This window comes from Prunus persica, chromosome G5 (genome assembly GCF_000346465.2).
Source record: "Prunus persica cultivar Lovell chromosome G5, Prunus_persica_NCBIv2, whole genome shotgun sequence".
Classification (NCBI taxonomy): Eukaryota; Viridiplantae; Streptophyta; class Magnoliopsida; order Rosales; family Rosaceae; genus Prunus; species Prunus persica.
The window spans coordinates 17052171-17064445 of record NC_034013.1 but is presented as its reverse complement, the minus strand read 5'-3'; the positions used below and the strand labels follow the sequence as shown (position 1 = coordinate 17064445).

Here is a 12275-nt window from a genome sequence, read left to right as displayed (position 1 = left end):
ACACCTATATTTTTTCCACACTTCCAACCCTAAACACAAATGCAGTCGATGCATGTAAGCAGAATTCGATTGCATACGAAACAAAAGGGGGCAGCCATTTATTGTTTTCACATGTTCCCACAAAAACGCGGATGGCATTTATGAACATCATCTCTGCTCTCATATATACAACGAGAAATGCAACTTCAAATTTGGAATGTTTTATGAAATAAAACATGATCAATCAATACTGCTACAGAAATAAATGTGGTGGATCCATGTCTCGTGATTTCTGCTCTGCCCTGCTCTCTGCTTTCTGCTGTGTATTATATTATTCCCTTTTTAAATCCACTTGAAACCTGAAACTCTAACAATAAAGGAAAGAAAAGTGGTGGTGGTGTTATTGGTGCATTGTTGGATGTGCCATTGGGTAAGCAACTGGCACAACATATGGAGGATGTGTATGGGGATGGTGCCCTGGAGGAAGCATGACTGGAGTGCCCACAGCGGATCCCATATGATGCCCTGGAGGAGCTGAAACTGGGTGCCCCATTGGTGCTCCATACATTCCTAAACCTGCCATGTGTGGCTGGTGAGCCCTGTGCTTCACCGACTGTGGTCCTACTCCTATGGTGGTGGCACCGGCCGCGGCGGCACTTGGCGCATATGTATTGGTCTGTTGCCCTGTAATTGGTGGCTGATGAGATGACACATCTCCATTGTTCACACTGGTAATGTCATGGATGCTTGATCTCCTCCTGTCTCTGTTCATGGAGTTCAAGCGGATGAAGTATTTTTGTGCGTGGCTGGCCACTTGGGTTGGAGTTCTGGAAATCACAAAGTTCCTTGAAATGCTTCTCCAATCTCCCTTGCCAAATTTCTCAAGACCAAGTAGAAATAACCTGAAGAATAAAAACCCACAAATCAGCCACTGTCAAGTGTCTCCACATAAAATCAAACACGAAAAAAACTTTCATTGCCACATGGGTTTTTGTTTATGAATCTGACTTGACCTAATTCCAATTTATAGGCAAGGCAAAAGCTCCCATCTCACCCAAAGCTTTTCAATTTAATAATAATATTAAAAAAAGGCTTCGGATTGCCTAGGAAAAAAGTAATAAGTCCTTAGATATAATATGATGAACAAGCAATATATAAAAGTACCTGTGTTCGTCTTCAGTCCATGGAATCCCCTTCTTTCTCTCTTGGTCTGACCTTGATCCTCCTTTGCCTCCATGGCCGGACGTGTCATGAGCCAAGGCTGAAAACCCACCTCCATGACCACAATTCAATCTCTTATCCGAAGCAGAAGCTCCAGAAGAAGCACGAGCAGCAGTGTCCTTACTGGATGAGGTAGCTTCCTCTGCTGCTGCATAGTTAGGCAGAGGTGTATGTCCAGCCTCAATTGCACTTACATCATCCACTAGCATTTGGTAGTGTTGCTTCAACTCTTCCATGCTCTTGCTTGGAACCAATTCAGCAATCTTCTCCCACTGCTCTTCTGATTCTTCATCGATCCAATGCATGGCAATTGCGTTCTCAAAAGCTTTGTCTTCCTCTTTGTTCCAAACACTGGCACTTGACATGGTTGTTATTGGTCTTGCTGTTGGAGTGTACGTTTGATTAATCTGCAAAGAGGGTTGTTCTTTAAATAAAATAAAAAAGACTCTTAGCCTAGAGAGTTTGAAGAAAATGGTGAAAATGCTAACAAGTTGGATTCACTATCTGTTTAGTGGGTTTGTTTGTATCGGAAAAGAGGAAGAGAGTGAGAAAGAGGAGGAGAGGGGGGGTGCGTAGGATTAGGAGGGGAGGGGGACAGGAGAGAGAAGGTGTGTGTGTGTAGGATAAGGAGAGAAGTTGTCAAATTATCAATTGAGAAAGAGGACCACTTTAGAATTGAAGGGATGGGTTCTTTGTCATCTAGGAAACTTGAGCAAAAAATCTCTCGCTCTCTCTGTCTCTGTATCACTAGCTGCTGGCGAGGAGAGACATTGGCAATCATGGAGGGAGTGAAATTTGGGTACTTTTGGAGGCCCATGGAAATTTTCAAACTAGCAACATCACACATGCAGCCTCACTTCTCATGAACTATGTTGATTATTTATGGCAATTCCAAATTTCCAAACTCGTTACTGTTCCAAAATTATAGTACCTTTTTACAGAAGTCCCATATAAGATAACAATACAAATCCTGCCTTTGCCTTTTGACTTTCAGGTACAACTCCCCCTTTTAAACTTCAAAGTTTCCTATTTAATTAATTTCTAATAGTAGCTTGAACTGAAACTGAGAAGAAAAGCAATTCATTTGAAACTCAAAGATATGAAAATTGCTTTGGAGCACAACTTTCTTTTGCGTTCAATTCTTTCTTCACTGGGACCCGTGAGTGCAACCCATCAACGATTTACTATTGCACTTGCACAAGAGGTTTTTGTTGTTGCAGCAGAATGAAGTAAAAAAAAAGTAGTGTGACTTTTTTTTGAAAAGAAATAGGCTGCACTTTTTATTTTCTCTGGTGAATTTGGTAAAAGTTGGTACGCAGGGAAAGATTCTCTGTCTATATCTCCAAGACGTGGCCAATTCTCCATTTCAAGTTCTCGCAAAAATGCCGCCCACAGATAATTCCAAGCATGGAAAGCAATATCATATAAATCTTGACCAGCATTATTGACAAATTTACTTACATGATTCAACCCAGCATGTTCTTGTGTTTTCCACATTGTTTCTATATATAAATGTATCAGCATCACAATACATTTGATCATGATTCATCTTTTTCTTTTTAATCTATGCTAAAAGAATTTGTACGTTTTGAAAGACTGATTGAATTATAGAATAGTTCTTTTATTCTATAATAGCCCCGGCCTCGCACGGTCTCTCTTTATTGTCTCTATAGTGCTTCTTTAAAGCAAGAGATGGGCTATTTTAGAATAGAAGTTGCAAAAAAGGACTATTTTAACTAATTTCACAAAAAAAATAAAATCTAACACTGGCTTATTAGGGTAATGTTTTGTGTAACTTCAGAAGAAAACAAAAGAAATAGTTAGAATATGTTTTTTTGTGACATTTAGAATGATGTTACGATTCTGTGGTTTAGGCCAAATATAGCTTTCAATATGGATGAGAATTGAATCTTGTCCTAACCATCATATCAGTCATCTTAACCATTCTTCATTGATGAAGGGTTTGTGGCTCTGACAAAAGAGATGGAAAACCCAACCCACTAATCCACTAATCCGCTAATGATGGATGGATAATGAGATAAATTATATATTCGATTAAAACTTAACTTTAGGCATGCAATTCCAGAGGTGATGACATGTTGTTTGGGGTGGGAGTCAACAAATATTTTGTAGTGGAGGAGCAGTGATGAGGACCCAGCATGTGATTTGTGACGACTATACAAACAATGGAATCTAAGAAATCTTTTAGATTTTAAGGGTAGACAATCATGAACAAATGTCACGTTCAACAGTCAATTCTTGCTCAGTAAATTGACATGTATAATAAACGGGTTACGATTGAATTGTGGTCCTCCAATTTACTACAACTCTTGCTTTCCTCTTTCCCTTTCCCTTTCACAAAGAATCTTTAACCAAAACTTACTGGCCATGCTCAGTCAGAATTCTAATTTACTGTGGTAAAAGAGCTAGATACTTTCTTCATGCCCTAAGCAGCTGCCCAGCCACCTTCAAGGCCCCCACAATTATTCTCCAATCCAATCCAAGGGGTCATTTTCCACAAAGCTGAAATGCCATCTTTGGTCCATCTTGAAAGATGGTGCCGGTGCTTCTCCTCCATATTGGCATTATATGCCTGCCGTGGAAGAAAAGGGCTCAGGTTTTCCTCTTACATATTGGTCATTTGCACCACAATAATTTTATTTTTTTTATAATAAAAACCCTCGTATTCATAAGGGTTTAACAAAATGAAAAAAATTACACACCAAAACAAAACAATAACTCGATCTTTCACTTTCTGAAAGGGAGGGGGCTGAAGTCGATATTGAATTTTATGTGAACTACAAGTGGGAGGTTGTGCCCAGAGTCATTTCTTCTACACAGTCGTAGCTTACACATTGTTTGGAATAAAAGTAATTTGAATCTTCAACTTCCAATAAAATGTCAAGAACTGAGTTCCCATGATTTATAAACGACCCAAACTATATAAAGGTTGAAAAGTTGATAAATCATCTCACGTGTACTGGGAAACGGATGACTCATTCATTTGACAATACTTTGATTCTGGCACATCTGTTTTTATAAAGGAAGAAAGCAAGTTACAAAGAAAAGAAATGGAAAGCTTTAGACATAACCAGCAAGCAAATAAGCACCAAGTATAGATCAATTACCTGGTAGAAAAATGGATATCGAAGTCTGCGAAGTAATCTCACACCAGAAACAAAAGGAAGCTACAAAATAATCACAAGTGCCGTCCTTTAACAGCACAAGAAGATTGTTGATATCAGAGGCAACTGATTCCCAGCCATTTTTGCACACTACCTTGGTGAAGTTGACAACACAACCCCAACTTGTATAAGCGGGCGCCCAGGAAGTTTTGTATGTTCAGGAGCTCCTTTTAGAAGAGCTGCCCTTTGTGGATTGAAAAGTAGAAGTTGCTGCATGTCCTTGGGAAGTACATTGAAAACTGCCTGCAGATCTCCCATTAGTTTTTGGCAAGTTGCACCAGAGTCTGTAGAAGCCCTTCCAGATTGGTCCAGCTGAGAATTGAATAATATTGGAAAAATCAATATAATACATCTTTCTTCATCTACTTAACATCCATAGACCCAAAAAAAAAAGAAAATTAGCATTTCAGTTGAAATTAAGTTCTATTCCACTACGCCTTCAGATTTGGGTACAGGATGTAAAGTATCTTGATGTTATTCTGTTTTGGGTGCTCCTCATTTCTCACTGCTATTAAAAGCTTACTTGTACAACAGGACTCTTGCACCAGATTTTCCTGGGAGAAGCATTGTTAGATAGAATTTTCTCTGCTATAATGCTATTGCTACTTGTGCTGCATCCATTAAATTTGATGCCACTCCCACTAAAAAGATAACTTTGTTGCTACTTCTGTGGTCACTAAATGGCAAGGGAAATAGATTCACAGGGATAAAGGGTTCAAATATCAGGGCACAAAACAGACGCATTAAGAATAGGGTTAGTCAGTGATGTCCTGATCATTCTTGCTTCAAGTTTACACCAGTCTTACGCAGTTACATCTGCAGGAGATATACCACTATCCAGTCAAAACATCATTGAAAGTGCAAACCAATCCCACACCAAAATTCTCCCAAGACCAGATTCTACAAGAGATACCGTGTGACAAAATAAATAACATCTAGTAGCCTTGTAAACCAAACATCCGGGAACACTTGAACAATTCCACCTTTTGACCTCTCTCATAAAGATATCAGAGTCATCTTAGTAAGTTAAAATAAATCTGAAATTTATCCTAAAAGTGGTTCCAGATGGACCATCACTAAGATATTAGCAGATATAGCATGCTTTATCCTGAATACTTTTTTGTTTTGGGCGGAAGGTGCATTGATAGAAGATACCATACTTAGTGGGGACATTACCTGTATTTCTTCAAGAATATGTCTCTCAATAGCATTGAAGGAATCAACAATTTCTAGTTCAGACATTTTAGATATTAACTGTTGTATGTCAGTCTTCATTCTCGCCTGCCTCCACAGCCTATGTTGTTCCTGTTCAGCAACGGCACGCCTTCTTTGAAACCATGGTGTGAAGTTTGGCCCTTCTAGAAATCGCCTAAACAAACAGGAAACACAAACTGATGGTTACCATAGGTAAAGATAACCCCGAAAAGACACAAGACTGGCAATGGTTGGTTAGGAGTTCTAGTACATGACAATTATGAAATTTAACATTTATTACCGGTATAAGTCCAGCCAATTAGATCTCATTCGCTTTGATACAAACTTCCCAGGTCCTCTTGCTGATAAACTTCCCAGAAATTCATCGGCATTAAAAGGAATGAGAGGAGGAGGGTCTACAAAAGGAGAAGATCCTTCTGACGGTGTTCTAGTCCTAAAATATGGGCCAAAAGGTGCCAAAAAGTTGGTGGTGAGCTCCAGGAAATGCCGGCGCAATATCTCATTGTTAACAACTGACATTGATTCCTCAACCCTTGGTGACATCCCAGCATCTATTAGCCTATTTAAGATAGAAGTGTCAGGCTTAGTTGTTGCAGAGTAAGTGCTCCAAATGGCTTCCTTATGTTCCGTCATGAGACAAAGAGGACCATCTCTCCTCAACTTCACAGCATTCAATAAATTTGAAGGAGAGAACTTTTTCAAGGAAAGCTGTTGAAAACCAAATCCTTCTGGTCTACTAGAAATTCTTCCAGTAGAGGACCTAGTTGCAAGGGGAAGCCGGTTTGTATTAGGAGCAGGGCTCCCAACTGAAATAACGTGGGGCATATTACGAAGGGATTTAAGGAAAAACAGGTTAGTTACACCCAAAATCATAGGTGGAAAGGTGTCTCCTTCTTGAAGGGAGTTGAGGTGGGCAAATTCAGGGTCATGGATGGTGAAATAAGGTCTAAAATCCACACTGCAAAGTAGAGGTGCAACTAAACTCACAAGACCAGCCACAGCCTCACTGCATTGTGGAGGAGTTGGAGCTATGATAAGCATGGGCTCACCAATAAGTAACAACTCCCACAAAACCCAAAGCTGTAATAACAGACCCCTGAAGATGCCAAATAGATCTGAGTCATGAAAAAGACCCTGTGGGACTGACTGGTTATTAGGAAGAAAAGGAGCCATAGAGGATGCAGACTCTTCAAACAACATTCCATTTTCTGAGGGCAAGCTATGTGCAGGTGGCAAGTTCACTTTCAGTGCAGCATTCCCAATAGGAAGTTCCATAAGCTTACCAGGTACAGGAGGAGGCCACATTGAAACATAAGCAGCGATATGCTCAAGAGCTTTCCTTCCAATGTCAAAATATAGAGGACCCATGATTTGTAACAAAGGTCTAAATACACTAGAGTAAGGACTGTGCGACAAAATCACCACAGACTTCTGCTCCCCACCTCGTTTTAACCTCTCATCATGTCTCTGTCTATTAAAAACATATCCATACATGTATCTTGAATCATTAGAATCGTTGTTACTTTTTGACCTTCTAAGGACTTTTACATCTGGGGACTTGGGAGTTAACTTCTTATCAATTTCAGCCAACTCAGTTGAGGATGCGTCAATTTGAGAACTTTCCCGCCTTCGAAACCGGAAAAAGAATATACAATCATGGATGCTTGAGCGGTTCTGATGCTGGGAAACGGAATCTGGGAATGAACTAAAGGCAACTTCAAGCTCCTCATCTTGTGTAAGACAACCAGGTGGGTAGCACTCTTCAATGAGCTGACCCTGTTCAAGATCGAACCTGATAATACAGAAGGCCACAACCCATTGCTGCAAAGATTCTGGATCAAGCTTTGGACTAAGTTCTGACTTCACTGAAAATGAAGGAGAACGACTCATTTCCAGTAAAATCAAAGCGGGATTTTATTGATTAAAAGGCCACTCCCCATCATCTTTGGCAACCATTTCCACTACAAAATCACTGATATTTTCATTCGTAGAAAAGCTAATGCCAAACCTTCACAGTTGAAGTTTTGTGATTTTCTTCGCTCAAACCTTGCAAAGAGTAAACCAGAGCCTAAAAGTTATATCCCAGAAGAGTTCATTAATTTCCAGATAAGAATCTAACCAGATAAGGAAATTTGAGTTCGGTGATTACAGTTTTCCTTCAGAATAGTTGAGCATACAATCAAAAACAAAAAGAAGTTGCATTTTCATTTCTTCATCAATTGGGATTCCTGGGCCCAGTTGAATCTAAGTTATCTTATTGCTTACTTCAGGTGAAATTATCACATAACAACACCAACCATCTATTATTTTCTTCCATTTCCCAGTAACCAAACAGAGCGCCAAGAAAAAGCATAGTGAAATTCTACACAACAATCAGAAATTAAAATTCAGAAAAAGATCTATGTAAATGGGTTGCTGGAACTTTACCTGAATCAAGAAACCCTGAACCAAATTTTTGCCGAACCAATCTGGATCAGCGAAAGAAAGACACCGAATTGGCCCAAAGCAAATGGAACCCGGTCAGAAATCGAAGAAGTTCAACAAAGCACTGGAGATTGTGGACGGGTTGGTGGCCTAAGCGTAATGGCCTCTATGTAAATTGCAGGAATTGGAGGGTGCCTTCGCAGAGCATCCAAATCGTTTTCTTTCTTTTCTTTTTTGTGTTGCTGAGGCGGAGTATCCAAATTGAACAAGTTCGAACTTTTGATTATTTGTAACAAAATTTCAGGGATTATAATTTTAAGATTCTCAGGTCGCTATCGATTCAGACCGCAATGCGGAAAGTATTTGAAGCTTTTGTATTTCAAAACCCTCATCAGCAATGCCTCATCATCTGTATGTATCTATCTGGTAAATAATTGTATTTACTGTACCGTTTTCCTTTTTGGTCCCTGCGGTGGTGCGGTTACCTCATAGTCATATGCCTGCTAAGCTGCTATAATTGCCTTTATTTTTTGGTTGGAATTTATTTTTCATTTTCATCCTTTCTTCTCTGCTTTAGATGTTTTGTTAAAATCTTTTTTTTAATTTCTTCTTCTCTGGCGTAGGAGGAGTTATGCTATTTATTTCTAATTCTAAGTAAGGGCCTGAGTGACCCAACTGGAGACATATCAATCTAATGGGCTTGAGGTGGATAGCCCAAGCTTCAGCTGTGGAATATTTAAGACTAATGATTGGTCTGAGCCAAGTATTTGTAATGGGCTAGCATACTATTTCATAGCCGTGCGAATGACTCCCTTAAAGGCCTCTGACCATAAAAAGAAAAAAGGTTGACGACAAAAGACACCAAGCAGATTTGAGATGGTTTTCAATATAGATCTTAGGGTATTAATTTTATCATTCCGTTAAGTTGATCGATCGTTAAACGCTGATGGGTCTACTGTGAGACCCACTTACTAACCAACTAGTTACTAAAAATTTATGTTACTGTTCGCGGCTACTATGCGCAATGAATCAAGATCCAAACGACATAGGAGTTTCTGCCAGCCGCTGTCTTCCTCAAGCGCCAACCACCGCAGCCACTATGCATGACCCGAGCTATCCCACTACAACCAGAATCTCTGACCGACAGGCCCAGCGTCCCCGCTAGCCCCTGGAAACCAGCGTAGATGACAATTTTGAAAATTTACAGCCACTGCCATTGTTGAGTATACGACTTCAGGCCATCGTCTCATTGCGCCAACAACGTCATTGAACCCATCGCCTGCCAAAACAAAAAACAAAAAAAACCAAAAACCAACATGCCAACCAAATCCCCCAGGTCGTCACCAACCACACCACCAAACCCTCTCTTCTCTTTCAACCTAGACCACCTCACAATCATCGCCTGTAAACAACCAGATCACCTCACAACCACCGTCTGCAAACAACCCACTTTCCCTTTTCCCCAACCCATCGCACCCTAGATCTAAAACCATCCCTACCCCAAGGCTCCTCCCTCTGAAACGCTAACCCCTCGAAACCTTCGTCGATGAAGAAACTATGCCTCCAAAGTTTGACCCATCTCAGGTGGTCAATATCTACATCGAAGCGTGCGAGAGAGAGAAAAAGAAGGAGAATAAGGAAGAAATGGCGAGTTAAGGAGGTGAAGTTGAAGGGTGGGATGAGCGTGGGCGCCTGAAGGTGAAATGGGTGTTGGGAACGAAGGTGAGGATAGTGGAAAAGAATAAGAAGAGGAGGAAGAAGAAGGATGGGGTGGTGGAGATGCTAGGTTTGGAGTTCGTTGGTGACGGCTGGGGAGTTTGGTCAGAGTGTTAGATTTTTTAATTATGTTTTTTTTAAAAAAATAATAATTGATTTTAATTAACTTTAAAAAAAATAATATTATTTGTTCTAGAAAAGTTGATATAGACCCAAATTCCTATTGAGGAGTTGGGTTTAATCCTCATATTTGGTGACTTTGATCCAAATCCTTTGACTTTTGTGCCACATAGAATTACTTTCCTTTTTAATATTTTTGATGTAATCTTTTATTATTTTTATTTTTAAAATCATTTTTTGTTCCAATGTTGCCCCTTATGACTTGAATCGGCTAATAATCATTTATGCCATATTACCTATTGCCTATTGCATAGGTATATGTATGTTGTTTCATATTTTCGACAATATGTGTAATAGTATTTTATGTACCTTTATTTTATAGGTAACACACAATTTTATTTTGTCTATTTCTGTATCTGACTTATAGATAGTCTTCTAATTTATATTCCTAACTTATAGGTGACATGATTTATCACCAAATATTTTTCATTGCTAATAATAACACTATTTACCTGTATGTCAGGTACATAATTTAATATGAGTGCTTGTCTGATTGATTAGTACAATATGTGGGTCTTTACTTTTTATTGATTAGGAATACTATCAAGGAAAAAATTCAAAATTTAAATTATGGAATTCAATTACAAGGAAATAATGCATTAAATTTAGATTTTCAATGTGTTTTACTTATTTACCTCAAAGGGTAAAATCGGCACAACAAAAAAAGTAATAAATGTCAAAGGACCTACATCTAAAACTAAAAACGTAAGGACTAAACCCAATAACAACTAATCATTTTGGACCTAGATCTAAGAAGCCCTATTTGTTACATATTTTATTACATCTAAGCTAAAAAGGTAGACTCCGTGTTTGTCACGTCATCCCTTAATAGAAGACTAAAATGTTGAATTGACGAACGTATAAATTAGTCGAATTTTAAAACATTAAGGAGTAAATTGACAAAATTAAAATTGCTAGCATATTTATTTGACAAATACTCAATTTGTTTCATTTTCATGTATGCCAACACATGCTTACATAAGATTCCTTCACATTCAAATTTCTTACATATACATGATTGCAACTTTGTCAACCATGACTTCTTGCAACTTCAATTTGAAGCTACCATCTTTTTTCCTCTCCGTTACCTTATAAAAACATAAATTGTCATCCTCTCTTGCAAGTTGAAGTACACATGCCAAACATTTCCACAACTCTTTTTGAAACTTGTAGAAAATTTTACGAGTATAAATGACAGCCATTTGCTTCTCCATTATCAATGGAGATTTCAACATAGGCTGCTCATTGATATCAACATGATCAACAATTATCTCTTCATGACGTTACTGGGCAAGCGCTCTATTAAACCGTAGTATGAAATCCATTAAAGAATTTCTTTTTGAAATATAGAGCTTGAAAAATGCATGAACACCCTCTACTCGTTGGCTACTTGACATTCATTCTGAAAAAATATCTTGCACATATGCTGGCACCCATCTTGAACGTATTCTATAGATTGAAGATAGCCACTCATCATCATTTAGTTTACCTTTGTGGACCACATACATCCACTTTGACTCAAATTCTTCCTTTGTGTCTGATTCCCACACACAACTTTGAAGTTCTCTATTTTCATCTTTATAAATGCACGTGTTTATCTTTTGAGAAAACTTATCCAGAATGTGCCAAATGCAATATCTATAAAACACACCTGGAAAAGCTTGTGAAATAGCATTTCCCATCGCTGGATCTTGATCTGTAATAATTATTTTGGGTGGACCAACAAGCATAGCTTTCTTAAACTGCTCAAACAACAAAAGAAAAGACTCAGTGGTCTCATTGCTCAAGAACCCACAACCAAAAAGAATAGTTTGACCATGGTTATTAACCCCTACCAATGGGGCAAATACCATACCATACCATACCGATTAGTATTGAAAGTGGTATCAAATACAACCACATCACTATAAAACTTTTAAGCTCTTCTAGATGTTGGATCAACCCAAAAACAATGTTTAAGCCTATCATCATTGTCAGCCTCTATCATAAAAAAGAAAGATTCATTTTTTGCTTGCTCACCAATAAAATGCTCACTCAACATCTGTGCATCATGCTCCTTCATCTTTCTCTGCAATTGTCTTTTGTAGTTATATAAATCTTTCTTTGTATATCCAATGTTTTGCATCCCTCTTGCTTGCACTTCAAGAAGACTAAATTGTTGATGTGTTGGGATATTAACATCACCAAATTGTTGTGCCAATGCTTTATTAACTTCAGAAATTTTTGCAATGCGATCTCAACAAATGTACCATTTGAGGGGCTGTCAAAGCATGATTGTGGCCCTCCACAAAGTTAGAAATTATGTATATATTTTGTTCCTTCTCTTACCTTTAGAAACACAATCTTAGCCTTACA

At 38.5% G+C, this 12275-nt stretch overlaps 2 protein-coding genes across 3 annotated transcripts; both read right to left on the bottom strand.

The window, feature by feature from the left end:
• LOC18778037 (transcription factor SRM1) lies at positions 70 to 2070 on the bottom strand. Its single transcript, XM_007209323.2, has 2 exons — positions 1144 to 2070; positions 70 to 881 (listed from the first exon to the last, which is right to left on the bottom strand). The coding sequence occupies exons 1-2, from the start codon at positions 1563 to 1565 to the stop codon at positions 380 to 382; spliced, it is 924 nt and encodes a 307-aa protein (XP_007209385.1). The 5' UTR covers positions 1566 to 2070; the 3' UTR covers positions 70 to 379.
• On the bottom strand, positions 3841 to 8762 carry LOC18775675 (protein DENND6A). 2 transcript variants are annotated; one of them, XM_020563910.1, is made up of 5 exons: positions 8028 to 8762; positions 5881 to 7668; positions 5562 to 5754; positions 4329 to 4697; positions 3841 to 4230 (listed from the first exon to the last, which is right to left on the bottom strand). In XM_020563910.1, the coding sequence occupies exons 2-4, from the start codon at positions 7488 to 7490 to the stop codon at positions 4476 to 4478; spliced, it is 2025 nt and encodes a 674-aa protein (XP_020419499.1). In that variant the 5' UTR covers positions 7491 to 7668; positions 8028 to 8762; the 3' UTR covers positions 3841 to 4230; positions 4329 to 4475. The 2 variants fall into 2 exon arrangements, with proteins under 2 accessions (XP_020419499.1, XP_020419498.1); XM_020563909.1 differs by having other exon boundaries at positions 5881 to 7646.